Here is a 26477-nt window from a genome sequence, read left to right as displayed (position 1 = left end):
TAGTTACCTCCCTTCCACCGGATTGAAGAAACGCTGAAATTAGGAACACTAAATTCTAGCGGCTGACCAATCTGCTGAGTTTTGGAACAGACTAATACAGCTTTAACTCGAGACTAAGACATGACGCGCAAATATAAAATGAAAATAAATGTTCCACTGTCAGAGAGCATTCGTCGTGTTCATCGTTGTTTCATGTTTTTAAGCATATTTATTGATTTTAATATTGTTGAAAGGGGCATGTACCAGTTGCCCTCACATGTTTATATATACACGATTACAATATATAGCCTGTAAGATAGAGGAGGTAAATATACAAATTATAAATAAAATTATTTATAAAAATAATGTAAGATAGTATAAAATGATAAAATCAAATTTTGATATTTGCAATTATATATAATATTGTATTTTTTAATAAATAATAAATATAATATATTATACAAATAGTATGGAATAAATATAAATGCTTCTGCAAATGGAGTTTACATCGTTTGATGTTACATTCACATGTACATACATAGTAGCATCCTTAGATCAATATCAATATAAGGATATACTTCAACAAAATTATTTTCTTCTATAAATGCTAAATAATAACATACATTGAACACTTTTAGGTACAATTTTACTCCTTTTGTAAACTTTTTAAATGTGCCTTAAAGTGAATACCGCATTCTATGTACCCGAGTCTTTATTACAAACATTGAACGAAAATATAACAACTTATCGAATAATACATGTAATATACCTATTTTGCTATTTTACTATTACCTAGGTGACTAGGTATAGTATAATTTTTTTAATTTCTTATTAGATGTTTAACAATATTTTTTAAAATACTAAACAATACCGAAAAAGGTGTGAAAATTAAAAAAATCATGAAAACATCAATAATAAAAGTTAGAATATTTTGCCGCCCGGGGCATTTGTCCCTTTCGCCCCCCCCCTTAAATACGCCATTGGTTGGATGATCGATTAAACATCCTTTTAAAACATCAACATTTAAATATTCATCATCATCTTTACAGTTGCATTTACATATCTGAACATTTCATTTAACTGTATGAACAGATGCTTCCAAAACAACATCTAAAAATACGAGTTGTTGGATTTCTATTATAACCATTTTTTTGTCTTATTATTGAAAATAAATTTTCCAATGGATCTTGGGTTAATCAATTAGTCATAAGAAAAAAAGTATTTTCTGAATATTTTTCAGTAACACGGCGGAGTACTCGTTTTTTTATTTTTATGATTAATTTTAACGAGATGTTTAATGTTGATATTGATTTTTTTAAATTTGAAAATATTTGTGGACTTTTTATGCTTAATGGACTTTATTGGGATTGTTATCAAAAAGATTTTTACTATTTCCAGAATCAAAAATATCGTTTACTGTTATAAAAAAGTTTGCAGTGTTGATGATTAATATTTATAATCAATGATATTAGGTATGCGCATAAAAAATATTCCACAAAGTAACGATAGAAATACGATGATTTCAGAGAATGTAATTTTAATGGCAAAATTAAAAGATGCGGAGTAGGCACTACAAAAACGATGGGCTAGGAAAAAATAAACCGTACACGATGGTCAACGAACAACAATGAAGGGATATTAGCTGCTACCAATGTTTTCCAATCCGAATCGTTGCTGCTCGCATCGAGTTCGATTACACGATGCACACGGAACGTCCGCACCTTAACATCGTACAGAAAATGAATGTAACGCGAGAAGGACGGCTTCCGTTTACGTGCAAGCAGACAATTTAAGATAATCTAGGAACCGAATGGTGTCGGGTGGGTAAAGCGATGCAGAGCGGGTGTAGAATCGCGTAACCGCGACGAGCGTTTGTCGCGGGAAACCAACGGATACACCGCACGATAGCAGAACAAGTAACGTGAGCGGACAATGGTCGGTGTGACGATATTGTAATGTCCGCCATAACCATACGTAGTCGAGTGGCGGTGTAATTGTGAAGCATTGTCGCCGAAAACACTGGTAACCAGCACCCTTTTCACAGCCGGCCCTCGTCGCATGTTCACCCGGACGACATACAGCCGCGGTGAATCATCGTTGCGCATTGGCAACGTCGCATGGCAGCAGTGGCGCACGCGATGAATGGAATTCTCACTGCAGCATGGCCGTTGGCCCGGTAATTATCGGTCTCCCCACCACGCGGACCTGGTTAAATACCACCGCGCGCCGCAGTCACCGTTGTTGCGTGATTGTGATGATACCATTTATTACGGTCGGTACTGGTGGTTACCCGTAGTCGACGCGAAGTTTTTATATGCACTTAACCGTCTGTCTATTTATCTATCTAACTGTCTATTTTTATATGTTTATGTATATATAAGTTTTTCTCCGCGAAACATCGCGTTTCGTCGTCGAGACGACCCCGCCGAAACGGGACGTCACTACCCGGACGAGAATTCAGCGGGCTTTGCAGTTCAGCGGTGCGTTATCATTTGTACGTAACGCGGCGTCCGGAATAAAAGGTATGTCGTCGTTGTTATCATTGTTCCAGTGATAGTGGTGTAATTATTATATATACGTTTTACGATGGGCCCAGAGTCAAATTTATGTAAATGTTTATAATTTGTAAACGCCGAAAACGAGACACTGTTCGACGAGTAGTAGCAATCATGACGTTTTCCATGCGAGTGATGTTGTTAAGCGGGAAAAGTCTAGTCTCGAGTGTACGTAACGAAGATTGCTTGGCGATTTAAATTTTTTTTGTTTTCCGCAAAATGTTTTTGCCGAGAAACCGAAACGACGATGGACAGCGTTCTCGTACCGCATTCGTTGGCCGAACAAATGCCGGCACGTGATCGACCGCCTGGGCTTTTCGCTCGCGCGCTTTCCTCCGTTGATAAGAATTTCATCGCACGTGACCCGGCCGTTAATGATTTTGACGCTGTCGCAGTCTGCAGCAGCTTTAGGCACTCACGATTCCCGTGCGTCCGATTTTTTGCGTCTTTTGTCCGCCGTCCAAATTTGGTCATCGTTCCATTCATTCTCTTCGGTCGATCGACCAATGTTTAGCGATCGACTTAACCTTTTTTTTCTTCCGATCATTACGATAATCATATTCACGGAAGTTGTTATCGAACCGATTTTCCAGAGCGATAAACCTACGTGGATGGTTGCAGTTTCACTCGTGACAATATAATAACTTACGACATTATACTATTAGTTTATTAATATCAGTGTAGAACAATAGGTTATTCGCTTGATTTAAATAAATATTCCATCAATCTTTGATTTTATGTTGTGATTGCACATATTGTATTGCGTCAAATAAATAAACAAACTGTTCAGTATTTGTACATAATTTATAAAAAAATGTCTTTCTGAATGCGCTTCATATTCATTAAATCAGTCGTAAACTAAAAAATTAGGGCTTACGGTCGACAGTTGATAGATTTAACATTGTTTAAAAGCAAAACTATTTTTGGCTCGTTAATTATAAGCTAATATCTGAACTTGTTTTATTTTATTGTAGGTATAATTAGTGATTAAGAATCTACGAAACAGTAATACATTTGGGTAACTAGACAACTTGTCTTAATCGTTAAAAGAAACCAAAAATATAGTTTATCATTAAACAATGAACCTCATCTCTAATATGATCTAATATGATTATGGTTAAAGAATAAAATAAAATTATTTGGTTATAGGTATTGTTGGTGTAGGTATATTGTATTTTTATATAATTAAAATATTTTAAAATGTGAGCCTTTTACGTTTTTATTAAATATTTCTATTGTTCATTCTGAACTCTGAATGTTCAAGACAAAGTTATAATACTCAATCATATAAATTATATTCACGTTTCAGTTATAATGTCCACAGCATTACTAAATTCGGTAATTTTAATAGGAGAAAGTGAATTTTATGAATCTAATTCTATGAAATGTTGAGTATGAGTATTTTAGTATCTAATATAATTGATGTACATGATGTATTTACAAAATGTCAAGTACAATGTAATAGTTATGATTTGAAGTTAAGATTCGTAAAAACTAGTGAAAACATAAAAATCGTCGTAAACATTAATAAAAATATGTTTTTTTTTCGTAAAAATGCTGTTGGATTTGCAATATATGTAAATGATTCACATATTTTAAATCATAAATTGACCGAGAAAATAAATCAACTTGGGTGTGTTATTTATACTGTCATACATAGGTATCTATTTGCAGTAGTCAGAGTAATGTAATCTTAAACGAAGTCAATATAGGGCATATATTAATGGTTATCATACCTATAAGATTTTTGTATTATTGTGTTATGTATAATATTGCATAACGATCCATTTTCATTACTGTGAACTTTGTATATACGTTTAAATCTAATTTTAACGGAATGTAAAAAAATTGTATATTTTTATTCAAATAAAGGTATTAGTTAATATTTTCATAATTTGATTACCTATAATAAATTACCCTAGAATGTAAAATGTTTAATTTTACATGCATTTAATCACTTTCTCCTTTTGATGGAGTGTCCTCAATACAATCTTGACCATTGAAGTTTGTAATGTATTATATATTATTATACCATACATTCTTACGTAATGATGCAATTAGGTAATTTATACGATCAAGTCCATATGAAAAAGTCCGTAAATAGTTTTTTTCGATCGTAATAATTTTTCGCTTATTACTGTTGTATTTTATTATTTATTAATAATTAAAACAAAGTATAAGAAATCATCATGTAATATTTTTAACACATTCATTAATAATGTAATAAAATATCGGACGGGGTACATGTATATTGAACCATGTTGTTGGTACTCTCGCGAATTTGTTTTATAATTCAACATGCATTGATATTTATTTTAAAATAACAAGCACAGAAAATGTTTCTTTGAACACATGTAACAATTGTTTTAAGTTTTCGAACTTCAAGTGCTCTACATTTGTTGAAGATATTAAAATTATGTGAAACACCAATAGTATATAAAGTGTAATATAAGCCTCTCAAGGCGTAATTTTGTTCGTAATTTGTTAGATGAAAAAATAAAAAACATATCGGTTTTAAATATTTTTTTGTGTACAAAACCTAACCAATAAGTTGTTATTTGGAAATATTTTCATTAGATCATTATCACAGTTAATGTTGTGTAGTTGATCCTAAACTAATAACAACTATTAATTTTAATTAGTTTTATATTATTTTATTTGTTATTTTTTTCAGTTAGGTTCTCATTGTAGAAGCCCACTCTATTTTTATATAGTCCATTTTTATGGAAACATGTGCCTGTTATTAAATATTCAAAAATTACTCTGCGCTGAAAAATTAATATCGATTTTCAGAACAACATATTTTTGCGAGTCTTTATACTCAACCATGAAAATGATTAAATCTAAACATCGATCAACATTAACGGATGATCATTTAACGGAATTGTTAAGGACTACGTTAACAACATCTAGTCCTGATTTTAAAAAAACTTACAAGCAAAATAAACCCGCAACAAATAAAAAAATAGTCAATAAAGAAAAATTATATCAAGAATACTATTTTTACTAATTTTTTTGATACACTGTAATTTAATTAAATATACTTTTACAAATACATAAATTCATATAAAAATATTTTTTTTGTAAAAGTGTTACGATAAGATGCGAGTCGCGGTTTGGCCACCCCTGTTATATAACATATAAAAACCGTTTTTCACCTTAATTTATTTATGCACATTATCACTGTTTTCGTCAAACATTAAAAAATTACTTTAAGCTAAACAATACCAACCCTCTGATTAATTTATATTTAATTGTAATAAGTTTAAAATTAAATATTTAAAAAAGTTAATATAATATTATAATATACTTGGTTTTAAACATTTGAAATTTCAATATTTTCCTCTATAAATAAATTAATTAATATGAAAGGAAATGTTGATTACTTGATGTACTAAAGATTAGTACAATCATTGTTCTTTAATCTTGTAATTATGAAGGAGGGAGTGACATCATACAACAGCAAGAAAGGTGGCATGAACATCAAAGGGTTGACGTTGAATTTATGGTATGACTGAGGACTACGTCTTTGAATTTTATTTTATTTAGAATATTTACTATTTAATTATTAACTCCGAAATAAATCATTGTTTCTATAGTTCTAAACCCGGTTCTAAATTAAGTGTGCTAGTGAACAGTTTATTTATTTGAATATTTTTAGTTTTGCATGGTTAAAATAAATTAGTTTTAAAATATTAAATAAATAAATTATAAATGAATACATAGGATTCATAGTAGCGATTTTATAAACAATGTATATACCCGATGGTCAATTTTAAATTCCAAACATATAATAATACTACAGACTACGCATTTATTTATTTCTGTATATAAATTATAAATAATATAATATTATAAACATTTATTTATTATATATTCATTTTTGAGTATTGACTATATATTAATTTTTTTTTTATTTTATTATTTTATTTATAACTAAATAAGTTTTGTTGTTAAGTTATAAAATATATTATGATTGATTGATCGAAAAATATCAGATGCTTGATAAAAAAAAAAAAACCTTATTATATAATTTTATTATAAAATATAAAATTATTTTTAAATTGTTATATTTATTGTAACTATTTGTTATAGTTTTTTGTTGTAATATGCTATTTTAGAACTTAAACTCGTAAATAGTAATAAATAATAGTAATAAATAACAATAATATATAAATACACGTTTGTTTTCTTGTATTATAAGTATAAATACTGCTACTATTTATTTGTGTTTTGGTGAAATATTTTTTTAAATATTAGCAAGCCTTATACAACGTAACCTTGAACAAGACTCTTTGAGTTTGTATAAGCTAAGGAGCACCCCAAATAGGGAATGAACACGTTTTACAACGTTCCCCGTGAAACGATCAATGAATATAAAATATGGAATCATCAATAGAGGCAAACATATTTAAAATTATTTATTCTATTTATCAAATAATTTTCTGATTTTTAATTTAACTTTGTACCAAAGAGTTTATTTATAAAATGTAAAATTGTATTGGTATGCATTAGCGTAAAAACCGGGTATACATAGTGTGCATCAGTGGTGGATTTGAGGGGGGGGCGACTTGGCATTCACCCTCCCCCTCCCCTGGGCTTTTATATTGTTCCGCGAAAAAGCTCTATGCCATAATGACTATATGAAATTAATAAATCATAACTATAACTTCAAACTTAATACATTTTACGAAAAAACGTATTCTTTTGAATATCTTATCAATTTTTTTTATTTAATAAATTTTGATTATCAATACAAATTATCGAATTCAAATAACAATATAATATGCAGAGACCTTATGCGATATATATAAGTAAAAATCTATGATAATATGTTGTTCAAAACAAATTGGTTATAACCGCAATTATTGTTGCTTATTGTTTATTTTTGATTAAATTTACGATAATAGATAAAATCATTTTATCGCCTATTAGCACCGCCGTATCAATCTGTTATATATATATGTTTTATAATATGTATATATTTTTGTTTTATATTTCTTTACTGTTTAAATTATTAAACAAAAATATAATATAGTTACTATTTGAAAAATGACACGGAGAACTTTATACCAATTCTTTAATAAGAAATCTAAAATGAATATAGGGAATGGTAAGTAAATTATCTACTGGTATAGTAGTATTATGTTTTGATTTTGTTTTTAATATTTTTATGATCCCAATAGTATTAATCCAGTAAATTTTGAACTTTTGTAAATCAATGTTTTATGTAATTTTTATTATTTATAAATTGTTGATGTAAATTTGTTTTATATTTATTTTGTTCAAGGTTTTGTCTATTAACATATAAATGTAGTATTATTTCCATAGTCGAAATATCGGGGATGCAAAGGGGTGCACTTGTACCTTCTGGAATTTTTAAAGGATGCATAAATATCATTTCCATCAATTTTCTATATTTATTATGTATAAATAGTGCCAAAATTTTAAATATTAATAAAATTATGATAACAATTATAATAGATGATAATTATTATCGCTCATGATTTTTATCGAATTAAAGTTCTTTGATGTAGTATAAAACATGGTTTAAGATATACAGGTAAGCTATCACTAGTACGCTACACGGACTGCGTTACGGTTCAGTAGTTCATATTTTCACCACATGTGCAAAGCGCTAGTAGTAGGTAGGGTCATATATTACTGAATAACTGACGTATATGGTATATTAAATTGTGTAATTATTGGTATTATCCTTTGATTTTTATTATGTAACGCAATTTAATAATTACTATTATAAATTTAATATAGGTAATAAAAAGAGCCCAGATTTATATGCATTTAAAAAGTGACAAATATGATGCAAGTATGCAAAGAAGAATTGCCTAAATATGCAATTATATGCTTTATGTTACACTTTATAAAATGTGTTTTTTTTTTTTTAAAAAAAACTTCATTTTTATACCAAATAAAATTCTAAATATTTTATCAAAAACAAAAAAAAATGATACTAATATCCGCTGCTTTATATTTCAAATCATTTAAATCGATCTAAAACTTTTTGGAAACTTAAAATCGAGAATACAAAAAAAAATTAATATTTTAGATTATTTGAAGTTTTACTCTCAAAAAACGAATTGAAAACTTAAAAAAAATTTTAATTTATTAAAAACCCATTAAATATTCATGTTATAGGTATACATTTATGAACAATTATGCAATAACCCTCAAAATATGCAATATAAAATTTGGTGTTTAAATTCGGTGTAGTATGAATCGTAGACTAAAATGTTAAAATAACGTGCCTACACTTAGTACAAACATGCAAATGCATATAAATCCGGACTCTAGTAATAAATATACTTATTTAGATATCATTATGTCAATATCTAATTATCATTATTAATAGATGATCAAATGGTAAATTATTATAAAGCATTCATTAATTTTCATCATTATTTAAAATTGTTGATTTCACAGAAAAAAATGGCTAAGAAATTTAAAGTAGGTTTTTCGATAATTATATTCATATAACTTGTAGTTATGCTACTAAAAGTCACTTGCAATGTGACTAATTAAAACAGACATAAATATTCAACTATATTTAACATGTTTTTTTAATTTTAAGCTAATTGTCTTTCCAGTAAACTTGATAATATTGTTGTAATCCAAAATACCTTTTACCTTTTTCAAAACTGTATCAAAATATTTCAAATAAATTCAATAAAGTTACAAATTATTTTTATTACTTATTGTATTTAATCTATAATAATTGCAAAAGCCACAAGCTAATAATACTTTAAAAGCAAATTAAAATTAAATATCTAAATATATTAAAATGTTTTCAAATAATGCAGTTAAATAACACAAAAAACAATATATTAATAAAAAAATAAACAAAAATCTGTATTACGAGTATTATATTATCTCGTATTTAAGTTGAGATATTATGAGAGCCTATTTATTTTTATTTTGTCTATTGTTTTTAATTTCTTGGCGATTATCTTGAACTGCCGAGTGGCGCATTCGCATCATAATGAAATTTAACAGAATAGATATGATTATATTATTTTTATGTTCGAAGCATGGAAATTTAATAGAAATATTTAAAGCATCGTCAACTGTAAGATCAAATACGTTTTTTTTATTTGCAGTGTTTAGCAAAGCGCTCTTCTACTTTGTATAGAAGTGAAATAAATGTAAATTTGGATAGGTTAATCCATTTTTTTTTCCATCATTTTGATTTTAAATTAGTGAGCTCAACTTTGGCAAATCATTTAAATTTTTCATATAACTACTGTAATAATATAACCCTACATACTACTAACACTTACAGATGTGGCGAAAATGTGTACTAAACACGTATCGCATTCTGACCGTCAGCTATCAACACAGATATGTATAATAACTAGATACTCGACTTGGCCGACTGCCATATACAACATTATTAAATTATGATACCCGACGCCATTTACAACTTTGGCAATGTTTACAAAGTTTTATCATTTTTTAATCGTTTTGATATCATACATCGTGATACAAATATTTCATAATATACTCAAAATATTATTATTTTTTCATAAACTTAATTTTATTACAATTATACTTATACAGTTATGCATTATTAAACCATGATTGATGGATGAACCAGTCAAGTTCAACTCATTTTACATTGTAAATTTTCAGGACGATTTACTGTACGCCTAAAAATATAAGTTTAAATTGAAGAATCAGTGAATATGAATTAGTGGACTTGACTGTAGCTGCCTATTTCAAATTTGGTTCAATTGATTTGATATTGAAAATAACATATATTTAGTCTACAATTTCAAATATTTCTGTTGAGTGGACATCTATTAGTATGAAAACTAGAAGTATTATAAAAGTATTCGGAATACAATTTGTATGAAGTGTTTGAATACATATGCGGAATACTATTTTTGTAAATATTCGAGTATTTATTCTAAATACTTTTAAAAAGTATTTTACCCAAGTCTGCTTACGAGAAAAAGTGTATTTTTCTAACTCCATTTGTTGAATGTCTATTCGTGCACAAATGTACACTACATGAGGTCACTATCTTAAATTATTAATTTTACAAAATATACAATAATCGTCGAAAAAGGGTCAGTAGTCAGTAAGTTGGGCAATTATTGTTTGTATTGTTGTTAATTGTTATCATATTATTATTTGTAAACATTGCCAAAGTTACAAATAGTTGCCAGCGTCATTGATAAGAAGAAGTTGGTTATCTAGTTATTATACATATCTGTGGCTATCAATGCAATTTAGATATACGATAGCTAACCTGAATATCTTAAATCGTGGTATGAAAGAATCTATCGTAAACCGTTATTTTCTATATCAATGTTTTCTCTATCATTGATTTACCTAGTAAGGAACAGTGTATTCTTATCTCAGTTGATAGTTGTAATCACGATTTGTATGAATGATTAGGTTTTTCCACTGAATTCTACATAATAGGTATTATATAGTATTATATAAGTTAACTTGACTATTATAGCTGGGCTATAGATACTATGGTTGAAGGACGGCCCATAAACGATCAACCCCAAGTATCGAAAGCGGCATCTATGACCGCATATCCGAGCAGCATTCAAATAACAAGAGTTTATGTTATTCTAGATTTGCGATACCCTAAAGTAAATTAATGGTGATACCATGAGATCTCAAAATTGTTGCTATGCTATAAAATAAGGCTATCAAGTTTCAATGATGGTATTATATCATTGAAACATCATCATTCATATTATAGGTCTGTACGAGCGTGAACCGTTTTATTTGCGATTGTTAGATTGTTTATCAAATATTATTTATTATATTATTAAATACAATTCTCTGAATATAGGTTTGATAAATTAGTACTGATCATCCTACTAATGTTGAGTATCAGTTTATTGGAAACTAATTTTTGAATCCCTAAATGTCGATGTGTATATTAAAACATATTTGGACCTTCCTCCCCAGAAATTTATTTTCAGTTACGTAATTGTTAGTACCATTGATTAAATACAATGTTAGTATCTATAAATCTATGATACCAATTCGCTCCCTCTTAAAATGAGTTTCAGATCCGCTACTGGTGTGCATTGTTTACAGGCCCCGGGCCTCGTACTATATTTTAGGGCCTTAAAATGTCTAATGATTGGTATGAAAATATAATATCATTTATTTGAATGAAACTAATGTTATTTACGAACTTTACCAATAACCTTGCCCCACATCCTTTTAGGTTATTGTATTCTGTTCTCATGTTTAAATTATGTTTTATTATAAATATTATAAAAAAATTATATCAAAATAATGTGTACTAGTTGTTTAAAAATAAATATAATATTAATTTCTTTTTTTTTGTATAATATGTTTTTAATGATTATATGTTCTAGTTAACTAGTAGTTTTGACCCAATAGCATACTTCAAGCATTATGTATAATAATATAGGTAGAGGATAACTATGTTAAATGCTAATTCTAAATGCTAATGCAAAAGTAATAAACAAAGGACTAACCTTTTGTGTTTGTTATTATAAATAATTATTTTTTAACTTAGTTTGGTTGTTTAAAATATTATGCAAATTAGGTTAGTAGAATAGCCTTTTTTTGGTGTGTAACTGAATTACGTTTTTACATAGATACAATGTCAATAAAACCTGATCATTTGTATCGTAAAATGATAAAATGAAATAAAAATGACCTCTTAGTTTTATTACATGCTTATGTATGTAGATGGAATTTATATGAAATGTAATCTTTAAGTTACATTTTATAATATGCATTTTTCGTAAGTATAAGGGATGAGGCGTAATATTTAGATATGGATATTTTGCAGTTTTATATCTTTTTTTTTTTTTTGAGTAAAAGAATAAAAGTGAAATAAAGAAAATGTTCAGATGTGCATATAATACTTCAGTGGTGCTGTTTTTTCAAATATTTTTTGTGAATGCTAGGTTCTGAAAGCCTTTATTATAACAATAAACTGTCATTAATCAATCGATTGAATATGATAAAATATTATCAATTAATTTTTAGAAATCCTTGGCTATGTTTCTAAGGCCCGGTTTTTCATTCATCCAATTATTCGCTAGATACGTATCTGTCGGATAAATTTATCTGGCGGATAATCTTTCAAATAAAGTGATTCCGGTTTTTCAATGTAATTTTATTCTCCAGATAGCTATCTGACAGATAAAATTTTCGGCAGTAAAATTATACTAATAGAAGGTAGTTACTGTTCATTATGGAACAAGTTACACACATTTATTTGATTATGATTGGTCAATGATGAAATTGATAAGGAATCGTTCGGTGATATTGACACATTATTATTTATTGTAATACTGTATGTAATTACTAATCAATAATTATTAATTTTGTTGAGTGTTGACTCTCGCTCAATATAAGTTATATTTACTTCTTTTTTCAACATGTCTCAAAAAAACATATCCAAAAAACAAACAAATTTCACATTTTATGAAAAAAAAACTTTTATTGAAAAATGATCTACAAAACCGTCACGCATTATAAAATAAAGTGTTAACTAATAAATTACGAACAACATTTTTTCCAAGTCTGAATCTCATCCTAAAATCATGGCCATCTCACGCCAGCATATGTTTTATTCTTTCGTATACAGAGTACAGACGACGTCGATAGTTCAAATATTGTTAATATTATTAAATATTAACTAAATAAATTAATTAAATATTATATTATTATTGTTAATATTGTTAATATTGTTAAATATTATAATTGTTTCATAATCATCCTCTTCAAATAAATACATGTATATTGAAATTGAAATTGTGTATATATACACATATATATTTAAAATAATATGAAAAATTATGATAACTAACCATTTTTATGTTATCAGCTGTTAATTATCCGTCGAATAAGATTTATTTGATACAAAAAGTAACGGATAACTTATCCGTAACAATGTCCATCGAATAAGGTTTATCCCGACATTGAAAAATTGAAATGTATCAATTTTTTCTTATCTGTCAGATAACTCAAGTTATCTGACGAGTAAATGTGATTGAAAAACCGGGCCTAAGTAAATTAAAAACCATATTTTTAGTTTACTAAGGAAATTAATCTATGTTATTTATTTTTTCCTATATTTGTTAATGTTTTGTTTTTGGTCTATTATAGATTTTGATAACATAATTCGTTGCATAATATATTCGTTGCAGTATATATAATACATTCGAATAAAATCTTGGAATTAAATGATATATATTTAAATATTGAATAATGTGTTTTAATATATTTTTGTAAGTAAAAATATCAAAATACTATTGAAGTTGAGTTTATTAAACTAAAATATTTGAATTTTATATTTGTTTTAATGTATTCTAATTAAAAATAGTAAATAATTACACAATATTGTCAGATTGAATGTACATTATGGTTCGAGCAAACTTAGGCTATAGTCTTCAAACCTACAACTGTGGCCTATGAAATATATGAAAAAATATTTTTTTGTTTGTATTGTTTAATTAAGAATTGGTTGTTTTGGATAAATAGTACTATCTATTTCAGTTTATTCTAGAAATGCTAAGAAAGAAAATTACTGTATAGCCATTGTAGATAAGATATCTTTCGTAAAAATCATGGTGTATACAATATACGAGACAATATCAAGGTAAGTAAAACATTTAAAATATTTGATCGCCATTATCATTCTGACCGTAGTAGTATTTTTATTGCCATCTTTATCGGTGCAAATTATAAGTATTAATTGATAAAAATATAGGGTTAAAGCTTAAACTACTGTTAGAAATTTAAAGTTTTGAAAAATTTGACGTATTTACTTATTTTTATACATAAATCCAAAATCAGAGAAGGAAGATAAACTAACTTCATCGGTTTTTATTTTCCCTTTTATTCTGTTGAAATTACTAAATAATTTAGATTACTTAACTATATAAATTAATTAATTTGAACTAATTTTTATTTAGTTATTATCAATATTTAATTATCTATGTTAATATTAGTTATTATAATTTATTTATTCGAAACGTTTTTGTAATTGTAGGCAATATTGTTTTAGTTGTTAAATCGATCGTGATACATTGGTTTGTAATGTATTATTTTCACTTATATATGTGTTTGTAATGTTTGGATATTGTATTTTAAGTTCTTAATATTGTCGAGAATGTTTAAATAATAAGATTTGGGTCTTAAAACGTTCTAACATTTTAAACGCACTTAAGAAACTATTTCCAAGAATGCTAACCAGAATTAGGACTATTGCAGAATATTATAATAATATTATTCCTACATGAATTAAATTGAAGATTGTCTTATGATTTTTTAATATTCATATAATGCACACGCTGGAATTTGAGTCTATGTACATTAGAAATATTTGTTATAAATTCATTGCATTAACCGATTATTCTTACTCAGCCATTTATTTCTAACTATTTGGAGTAGTTGAAAGATATGAATACTAAATTTAGTAATTCAAATGAAAAATAGTTTTATTTTTGTAATTTTGATGACGGGTGCGCTGTTTTATCCAATTTGCTAGTAAGAAATCTTCAAATAATGGAATCACGTAAGTTATTATATTTCTTTTTGGTGAGATATCTTAAGACTCATGGGAATAAGAATGATATAAATTTATGACTCTCTTTTCTAAAACTTAAATCCCATAACAATGCGTAAGTTAGTATTTGGAATTCTACAATGGTATATTTTAATGGTTTTTTTATTACATGTATATAAATACATTTGTACAGATACTTTGAAGATATATCATACAAATCGATTTAATTATAAATTGTAGTGTTATTTGTGTTTTAAAATAATTCAAATTCTATTTGAATAGAATATTATAATTAAAATATTTGTATAGATAAAATTGCTTTGAAATTGCTTGCTGTGTAATTTGATTAAAATTGTATAACACCTAAAAAATCAATTATATTGAAAATTGTTTTATTGCAAAGATCAATTAAATAATATTATTTATTAAATATATATTTTTCATTTATTTAATTTTTATGATTTTTCAGTTATTAATAAACATCAAGTAAATGTTAAATTTATTAATTTTTAAACAGGGTTTTTATATTCTATTACTCGTTTTTATTCTTGAATCGATAAAACAAAATATGTATGTAATAAGTTATTTTGTATTTGAGATTACTATACACATTTATCTGAGTAACTTCTCCAATGATTTAATTGTATTTTTTCTCCTGTATAAACATCATCTATATCCTATTGCTTCTTAACTTTGATCTACGAATGGAAAATACATGGTTTTAACGTATTATAAATGTCTGTATATAAAGTACCACATATTTTCGTCCAACAAATTTAAACATTTTTGATGGTTTAAAACCAAACTTACCAAAATTCAAGTTGGATGATCGCTTTAGTACAAGCGTATAATCTCATATACATAAACGTAACTTGAGCTTAAATATTGAGAGTGCTGAAATTGCTGAAAATAGAATTGATGGTATTTCATTATTATTATTATTATTATTATAGATAGATCTAAAAAAAACTAAGGATGTTAAATTTGAACTCAGGGGTGTTAAAGACCGGTTTGCGTCAACTAGTTGCTGCTAAGTTCGCATATAAGATCAGCAGTTTTTTTTTTTTTTTTTTGTTAAGTTTGGCCGAAGGGTTCGAGTTTAGTTACTGTACGGTCGGATTTAGAAATACAAGAAAAATATTCGAAGAGTCAATTAAATTTTTCGAGGGAGCTAAATTATCTCCCAATTTCCTTCAACCTTCATTGGTATAGTATTATTGCTATTAATAATTGTATCTGTATTATTTACATATCTTACATGATTTAAGTGTTATATTTACTATAATTTTATATTCGTGTATACTTAAAAGTTAGTTATTTTTATGAAATCAAAAATCAATTGAAGTAAATATTTTATTTTTATTCAGTACAGTAAAACATATTGTCATTTGACAAATATAAGGAACGGCGAGTAATTATATATAAGTGTTGACACTATTTTCAGATACTGTTGAGCGTAAGTAAATAAGTACAAGTGTTTACTTTTTTCAAAATTATTTATTTTTCTTGATAGTTACGGTATATTATGTCTTAGTATAATACTTTCAATCTTCACTGACTGATAATTCAAAATATACAATTATTCCATATTGTTTGAACTTATTTCTTATGGATAATATATGTATGTACATATGTGTTATGTGTGCTTTACATATTTGTTAAAGAGAAGAAAGTTAGGACTTTTTTTCTACAATGATATATGATAATGCTGACAAACAATGTGAGCATGTGTCAAAGATAATTAACACCCAGTTGATCATCCACGAATCTCCAGCAGGGCCTCGGAAAAATAAGAAAGTAGATTCTCTTGTTTATTTCTTATGGAATTGAATTTTTTTTTATTATTATTACCTATCTAATTTCAATATGGAATACTATAGGCCATAGCCTATAAACGAATTTTATTGATTTTTATTTTTAGTCATCTAAACTATACTGGAGGATATGCATTCAAACTCTTAAGTAGCTCATATAAAACAGTTTTAATCTATACTGTTCAATTTTTATAAAAATATCATTTTTCCTTAGCTTGTAGGCCATTATACATATATGTATATTGTATAAACGGCATAGAATTTCATGAATTGAAATGTTTAAAAATATTGGACCATTTTATTAGATTTTTTTTTTTTGTTTATATTTCATTACAAGTAATTTTAATATACATATTATTTTAAAATAAATATATCATTGGTTAAAAAGTAACCGAATGAATATCGTGCATGGAAAGGACTCTTCATTATTTTTAATGTAATATTGTATTAAAAAGTATATTTATAAAAAAAATGTATATTTGTAAAAATAAATATATATTCTAAATCAGTGGTGCCCAACCCGTGGCCCGTTAGATTTTTTTAAAACGAAACAAAATGTTAAAAAAAAAAGTAAAATTATTGTAAAATACGATTTTTTTTCTTAATTTATTAATTTTATTTTCGATAATTTTCAAATAGAAATTTAACGATATAACCCGTGCACTTAAAAGAGCGTACTGATCAAATCTATGTATACATACGTGTATATTGAATACCTAATATGTGTAACCAAATAACATTATAAAATTGATATTGATATTATTCGTACTTTTATACTTGGTGGCCAGCTCTAGGATAATTTTTTATCAAAGTGGCCGCTGAGAAAAAAAGGTTGGACATCAGTGTTATAAATGGACTCACCCAAGTGCATTTATATGGATGTTGGTCCAGTGTAGGAGAATCAGATAAGGATCGTGTGTCCGAAAGTACTCTTTTCACAAACACCTGTGATTTATAAAAAATATATATATATCGTATGAAATTGTATATAAATTAAGTTAGAAGAAAGTAATGGATTAACGAATCATAATACCGATTTAATATTATGATAATACATGTGAAACAATTAAAATTTTAGAATCGTTTAAATGGTGAGATCTTAACGATTTTTTTTTTTTGTTAATCCTATATGCTACATATTAACGGTAAACTTTCACCTAAGACATTGTAAAAAAATCAGAGCAATCTTCTTCCCTTCTCAGATTCCTATTATTGCTTAATTTAATTTTGATTATATATTACGCTCCATTAAATATCAATTAAAACGGTATTTCACTTAATTCTAAATAACCCAATATAATTAAGTCTTCACATACCTAGATTTCTTAGATTAAAATTTTTATTAACAAATTACATTCCTAGTTAAAAAAAAAAAACTAGGTTGTATTTTACTTTGACGATTTCAATAAACACCTACACTAGTATCAGGATATAGCCAAATCCGGATGTTTAAAACATTTCGCCCTTGAGTTCATTATTTTTTACTTAATTTTATACCGTGGGATGCATAATTTTTGTCACGATGTTGAAACGCTCCTATTATTGTTTGAACAAGTTCTAGTTTTAGTTGAAAGGATTAATATTTTTACTTTCTAAAATTAGTAATTACTAATAATTCACAAAAAAATTTTTTTTTTAAGCTACCGACTGGAAAGATTTATTATTTCTTCTGCATTCGTGTGTCTGGAATTTAATAATTTATTGTGTATTGTACATTAAATAATAATAAGACTTTTTTATTTTAAATGGTAATGCTAAATTTTATATCAATCATTTAATTTTAAAAATGTATTTTGAATTATAGTCAATATTTAATCTAAAATACTATAATTTAGATACCGGTAATAAAAAAGTGTTAAAACAGTGTAGAGTTCAGAGATTGTTTAAAAAACATTTTTAGATGTTAAAATTGGAAGATTGATTAAAATTACAAATATTTTTCAATAATTTTCTTATAAAAAAAAAAAAAAAATGTTAAGAACATTTATATTATTACTTTTTGAACACCCGTTGGTGTTCAGAAAGTTCAAAAATTAAATATGATGATAATGTCATAGAACTTGTTTTTTAATTTAACTTGTATAATTCATTAGCGGATACTATCACTATTATATTTAAAATATTTAAGAATCTACAAAATTTAACATTTGATTATTGCATAGATTGTGGACTGTAGCGTGACGTAAATTATTTATTAAATCATAGTATTCTTCTTCACATTTCAAGTTATAATAAACGTCTGCAATTCCATTATTCGGCGGTAATATCATTAAAATTTGAATGACATGTCACGTGACAATTATTCACTTAGTGATCGTGTCATACAAACGTAGATATCAAAGCTTTCTATTCTATCGTTTAAATTTACATAATTCATGATCAGAAATGAAACAGCTGAATTTTATTCATGTAGTTAAAAATAAAGGGAAAATATAAGGGAAGGTTTTGCACTTCAAACTACCTAGTACTTAAAAAATTGCTAACACCGCGACATTTTAGTATTTATATGATCAGCATATAAATATTTTGGTGTGTTTCTGAGAGAATCATCAATTTTTTTCGATAACTCTGTAAAATTTACTAATATGAACCTAGAATGATTTTGCTCGAAATATAATTGTTATAAGCAATACAAACCGTATAATTAATTGTACAATCATGCGCTTAATGAAATAAACAATTACGTTTTTAAACGAAATATCGAGTATATTATAATTTTTTTTTCTCAATGTTTATACTTTTATTTTTCTATGTTTGTTATTACTTATTAGTCATAAACAATTTAAAATAAATGAATGTTTAATAGCTTTGCAGTAGGTATTTAGTATTATGTATGATTGGCATAGTAATTATTGGTATGGTATGCATCGTTAAAATATTTGGTTTTACTATTTATATATTTAAAATAAATTACGATTTCTTCTAATATTTAAAAAAAAATGTGTTGAAATAAATATGTACAATTTTTATTATAGATTTTTGTTCGTTATTCTTATGATTTTAAAAAACTTGTTTAGACATTATATTGACGCAGTCTGTAGTGAGTTCCTAAAAAAAAAAAAAATCGATTGGATTATTAGAAACAAAATATTGAACTTCGACCGTTGATCGTTATAAAGTTATGGCCCGATAATAATCCATGCATGTTTATCGCACTCAAGATGAAAAATGTTCCGATTTATTCGAAAAATCAGTTAACCGTGCAAAATATTGATGCCGTGCGCTTGCGTTGATAATTTTAAATATTATTGCCAGAATCGTGACACGGGTCTGTGGCATGTGCAATGGAAGCAATCGTGTAATGCGGGGAAACGTCATTGGTTGTTTACAATTCTCCGCGTAGTAGGAGCGTGTTCGGCGCGCGCGCGATTACGGTGCTCGCCGACGACGCCGTAACTAGTGACTGGTAAAACGTGCAAGTACACAGAGAAGTCCGAGAGCGGTATTCAGTTTCACGCGCGGTACACGTGTTCGCGTCCGTTACGGCGTTTATAAATTATTCATGTGGTGATGCGTCTATACATCCGTTTTTATATGACGTGGACCTGCTATACGGTGTTAAATTTGATTTCCTAATTTGATTTGAATTTTAATTGTAATATAATTTTATTTTACGTTTTTGTTGTATTTACCGTTTTTCATGCTGATAAAAGTTATTTGAGTAAAAATATATATGAGTAAAAATAATCAAAATGTACGTGCCATTGATTGCAATTATGAATTACGATTTATGAAAAATAATTATCACCCGAGCCGACCGCAAAAATGGTACGTTTCCTTATTAATTTTTTTCATTCGTGGTTACAATCAAATTGTGAAAATATTTTCATCTGGAAATTATGACTGTTAGGTACACTTGATAGTTATTATTCCTGTACTTTTATTGTTTTAATAAAAATCAATTCTTGACAACTAAATATCGAAAACTGTTGAACATATTATACCTATTTGATAATTAAATATTAATTTTCGAAATTCTGTTGATAACTTTAAGTACAGTACTGGACTAAATAGTTGAGTGGTTACTTAATTGTGTAATGTAATCGAATGAGAGATTGACGATAAGATTATAATATTTGTTTTTAATTATATATAGTTTTTCTTTTATTGTGACATTATATAAGCCACATAAATGCTTAAATTGTCAAAATAGTAGTACGAATGAATCCAATTCACTTCATATATATGGGTATTTTAAGCTAATTTTCATTTGGATTTTTGTAGCATATTCATTAAAATAAACTAAAAGTACGTTCTGCTTTTTCGTTTCTTTTATTTTCTAAGTTGACACACAAATAATATTTATGTATCATATATGTAACATAAAAAATATAATTATTATCAATTTAATATGATATATAATGTAATTATTATTATAGACTTATCTTGATACTAATAAATAATACCAATTTACGAATATTAATTTTTATACTAATGAATGGTTATAATATGTATTATTTATATTATTTAATTGAAAATTATTTATCGGTATGACTGTACTTATAGACTTTAATATTTAATTATTAACAGTCATAACCACATTAATTACTAGTTTTTTCATTGTGTACATACATTTAAACCTAAAATAAATCAATTTTACCAGCCGCTTTTTTCTTATAGTGATAAAATATATTCAATTTACTAGTATATTTGTTAAAATAATTTGTTTTTTTATCCATTAAAACCGTTTGATTAGACACTTAAGTTTTGATTTTTAATGTTTATTTCAGGAACTTTATAAAAATATTAATTCTTATTACAAATAAGAACCATTTTTAAAGTAACTGTATTAATATTAAATTTAAATAGAAGTCTTCTTTATAAGTTTTTGTTAACATATAACATAAAAAACATAACAACAAAACACTATTTAATTATAACTAAGTATTTTGTATAATATTTATGTATGATATTTCAAATAATACATTTTATCATTGTTATATGATTTATAATAAATGTCATGCTTGACAGAAATGTGAATTTTGAATAAAATATAGATTCGTATTTATTTGTGCATTCATATGACGATAATTTTATCTATTGCCGTAAAAGATAACAAACTTATTTCTAAAACTAACACGAACCCTGTCTATTGTTAGGGTGTGTATCTATATAGTTACTATTTCCCCCAAAATATGTCAAGTTTCATCATTATCAATGTGTTGAGCTCTTAAGAATATTAAACTCTCCCCTTTTGACCGAAAGTGTCTCTCTCGTGAGCTAATACTATGTTTGTTACCCTTGTAACTAAATAAAGTTTATTACCTCAATAGAAGTTGACAGATTTGCGTGATTAGGACCAACTATTGATGATAGGTACATATTTATTTTATATTTTAGGTTGTAATTGCTTGGTATATTTTTATATTATTTAATAAAAACGAATATAAAATAAATCAAATTTTAATATAAATTATAAGGAAAACTAAAAAGTAGAAAAAATGGTATTTACTTATAAATATATTGAAATTATTAGTAATGGAATTAATAAATACAAATTTTAAAAATAATGTGAGTGAAAGTAAGGATAAAGGCTAATAGTGATTGAAATTCTGTCAAGAAAAAAGAGAAATATGAACCTTACTAAGTAAGGAGTTAGGGTAGAAATGTCATCTATCTACAGCTATAATTGTAAATGCTTGATGTTACGAGATATCATTGGTAGTAGGTTTTATGTAGATTCGTATTGGATTATTGCCTAATTAAATATATAATCGATGTGTTGTGTGTTACGATTTCAGAACATTAATAGATTTTTTTTTTGTATTGTCTTTAAATTTGAATTGTGATGTTTTTTTTTTTTTTTTTTATTCGCATTATATTTATAATTGTGGTTACCATTCTTGTAAGTATAGAAAATGTATTTGGTAGGTTTTTGGTATTTATCAATTTATCATAGTGGTTAATACAAAACTTTATTCAACAGATAAACCACAAGTGTATGTTTTATGTCTATACAATTGGTGATACTCGTTCTTTTTATTTTGTTTTCTTACTAAAATTACAAGTATTTTTAAATTATATATTTTAATTTCCATGGTTGATTAAGAAAAAAATAGGTATTAAGATAAAACCTTACATTAAAGTCATTGAGTTTGTAGTTATTTTATATATTATAATTTTATATGTCTTAAGTATAACGATGGACAAATGATATATATATAAAGCTTTAGTTATAGTGTACATACTTTCGCTTTCTAGAATTGTTATATTTAAAGAGGCATAAGAAATTAATTTGTGAGGGGAGATTATATAGAGTTAAACAATTGCTATGTAATCGATCTACATCTAAGGTGAATGCCGTCTCGGTGGTACACTACCGTGACATCTAGATTCATCCACATCAAAATTTCACTGATCACGATCACGGACTTGTAATTGAATATTCGTTTCTTGTTATTATTATTTTACTTATGAGAAAAAGTCTTCTCTTTTAAAACATCCATGAGGGCTAGGAATTTTCATTTTTGTACAACTAAACAAATTATTATGAACAGTAATAATATATAATGTATAAATGTATAGCATGTAATTTACACATTATTTGAATTCAATATTTCAATTATATGAGGGCTGTTGGTGTGTGCATAGGGGATGAAGAAAATCGAGGCGAGTGGAGGTTAAGGGCAAGGGTGGCTGATCCCAAATAGTTGGAAGATAGGCGAAAGAGAAAAAGATTTGAAATCAATATTTTAGTGAGTTATACTTCAAAAGTCCTAATATTATAAATAAATAATTTATTTTTTATTCCTAATCTAATATGAAAATATTACACTTACTATTTATAGTATAGTATTTATACTATTATACCTACTATTTTTATTTAGGAAATAGCAAATTAGTGTATAGTATATTCTAAGTTATAAGAAAAAGTAGTAAAAATGTAATTTTTATTATAATTTGAAAAAAATATAATAAAAATTAAATGCATAAAGGATTGTATTTTTATTCATTTACAGATTAGAGATGATATGTAGCTGTAACCTCTATATTTTTTATTTGTATATGAAATTGGAATAACAATTAATTCAGCCTAAAATCTTAAAAATGTATTTATTTCATATTTTATTTTATTGTTATAAGAAATAATATAATATAATATAATAAAATATAATATAAAGTATTTTATTTTATGATTTAATATATAATTTATATAGTTAAGTGACAAATGTTTAACCTTTTTTTTCAACTCAGTAAACTATTATTTATAAATTATATTTAAAAGTCTTATTTAAAATTAATCATTTTTATTTTATAGTAGGAGTCTAGGATTGGTCGGTTAGGTGTGGGTTGTTAAGCTGTTGTTAAGGCGTTGTTGTGTTGACTAATACTCTTACTAATATGGAAAACGACAGGATCAAAAGTTGTGTTGCGGCTACGGGTCCACACCTATTTATTTTTATAATATGATCCATCGAAAAATATATTATTTCACCAATAACAATTTGTTAAGGAATCATTTGCGCATAATATACTCTTCGTACCTAGTGTATATATATATATATATGTATGTATGTATATGTCTGTGTATGTGTGTGTTTTTTTTTGCTAACAAAAGAAGTGGGCTCAGTATCATTAACATGCTACAATGCTATTATGAATAAATACTGTACGGTGGCTACATGGTATGTATTCTCTTAGAAAAGAAAAGGATGTCCGTTGCCATCCCTGTACGCTCGATAATTTTATCTTCTGTGCGTGCTAAACAGATATTACAATAATACATTGTTATGATGTACCTTTCGTATCGTGCGTCAACTGAAAACTTTTGTCAGTAGTGGTTGTATTTTCAATTAAACATGTCCAACTAATCTTATCATTATTGTTAAGAATTATTATATAGCTCGTCGTTATCCCTCAATAAATTTTACATTTAAATAGTGATGAAAAAAGTAATAGTTTAATAATACTAATTAGCAAGGCTCGGGACTTATAGTACTAAGAATCATAAATATAAGCACTTAAAAAAGCGCTTAAAAACATCATTATAAGCACTAAAATAAGCATTTAAAATATTTGAAACTAAGCAAAAATATTTATTAAAAAAAAAAAAAAAAAAAAAAACTATAAAATTCTTACTAAAAAATCAAACACAATCAAAATAAATCTACACTTTCAATACTTTAAGAATTTTATAGATTTTCTAAGGCGTTTTCTGAAAAATAAAATGTAAACTGTTCTCTCTGTTCTTGATGTTTTATTTTCAACGATGGAATATCTTTGTTAACCATACACCGATGCCTTAGACGGCGATGAATTACATGACAACGTAGATAAGATGAGAATCATTTTTAAATTTTAATTCTATCAAAAAAGACTTTACAGGAGAAAACTAAAAAAATGTAAAAAAAAAACTGGTCAAATAAGCAAAAATAATCAGAAAAGCTGGAAATAAGCATTTTTTTGAAAAATCGCTGAAAAAAGCAAAAAAAGGCACTTTCAAATTTCATAATTGTACGTGTTATAACTTGGCATACACTTCTATAGCACTCTGCTACATTTTAAGTTAATCCATAAAAATAAGCAAATGCTTTAACTCCCGAGCCCTGCTTATTAGTTATAATCGAAAAAACGGATTTTATCAAATATCTATGATATTCTATTATTTTGCCAATAATTAAGTGAAGTAAAGCAAGTTTCAAACCAAAAAAACTATCTGTTTGAAGAGCTTTTTTCATGTAATCGAAAACATTTAAAAACCCACCATTTTATCTTATATGTGTGATTAAATTTGCAATAAAAACGAAAACATTTTTCAAAGGTAGAATATAAAAATCTACCTCTGTACTTATATGTTAGACCAGAATTGTTTTTTATACTATTAAGAATCTGATTTATTGTATAGTCTACTTCAGTTGCAGTTCATATAATGTTTATTGCTTTCGTTTTACCGATTAATATTGATGTATAATTGAAAGTCAAAACCATTTATTTTACTTTACTCGTGGTTTAATAACATTGGACCCTAAAGCATCTTCTAACTCCCACGTTAGACAAATTATTATTACCATTTACTGTTACGCAACTCATGGATAAGATATTATTACATACAGATAATAAATACGTATAATTATACCATAAATAAAAGTATTATGGACATCATAGGGTGTATGCTGCGTTATCGTACATTTATAAATTCATAAATATTTTTAGTAATTTAGTGTAATGAGAATTTGTAAGAATAAATATAATAAATACTTATGATCATTAGGATGCGATATAAAATAGAAGATACATATCAATGATTAAATTACTTATATAATTTGTTACTTGTTATTTAATAATAATATTAGTATAATAATAAAGTATACTAAAATGTAATAATAATGAAATATATTATGAAATTTTAGAAACATTTATTCTGTTGAATACTTAGAGTCTGAAGTAGTTTTTTTCAGCTATTAATACAGGACTACTACATATCGAAAATGAAATTATTAACTCAATAAGAGATAAATATAATTATCAAATGTAAAAATTATCTTCTAATAACTAAACTAGACGATTTTTATTTTTTTATGACAAATTTAGAATTAGTGTTAGAATCTTATTTTAAAAGCAAAAAACACGTAATTAGTTATAACAAACATT

General features: G+C 26.4%; 2 protein-coding genes across 3 annotated transcripts in view; both read left to right on the top strand.

Moving 5' to 3' along the window:
- The first annotated feature begins 2190 nt into the window (after window positions 1-2190).
- The window catches only part of LOC112682209 (mitochondrial ribosome-associated GTPase 2), a 37490-nt gene continuing 13203 nt past the window's right edge, over window positions 2191-26477 (top strand). The window contains exons 1-2 of one of the 2 annotated variants that reach the window (XM_025552725.1): window positions 2191-2501; window positions 9682-9683. The gene's annotated coding sequence lies outside the window, so the exon portion shown is untranslated. The remainder of the gene's footprint in view (window positions 2502-9681; window positions 9684-26477) is intronic. The other variant, XM_025552724.1, reaches the window with a different exon arrangement.
- LOC112682208 overlaps window positions 20304-26477 on the top strand; it is a 131153-nt gene continuing 124979 nt past the window's right edge. The window contains exon 1 of the mRNA XM_025552723.1: window positions 20304-20654. Within this exon, the coding sequence (XP_025408508.1) occupies window positions 20652-20654 (3 nt within the window). The 5' untranslated portion in view covers window positions 20304-20651. The remainder of the gene's footprint in view (window positions 20655-26477) is intronic.

This window comes from Sipha flava, unplaced genomic scaffold, assembly GCF_003268045.1.
Source record: "Sipha flava isolate LNK unplaced genomic scaffold, YSA_version1 200_pilon_pilon, whole genome shotgun sequence".
NCBI classification, from domain to species: Eukaryota; Metazoa; Arthropoda; class Insecta; order Hemiptera; family Aphididae; genus Sipha; species Sipha flava.
The sequence above is the reverse complement of the archived record's forward strand: the minus strand, read 5'-3'. Positions and strand labels throughout refer to the sequence as shown.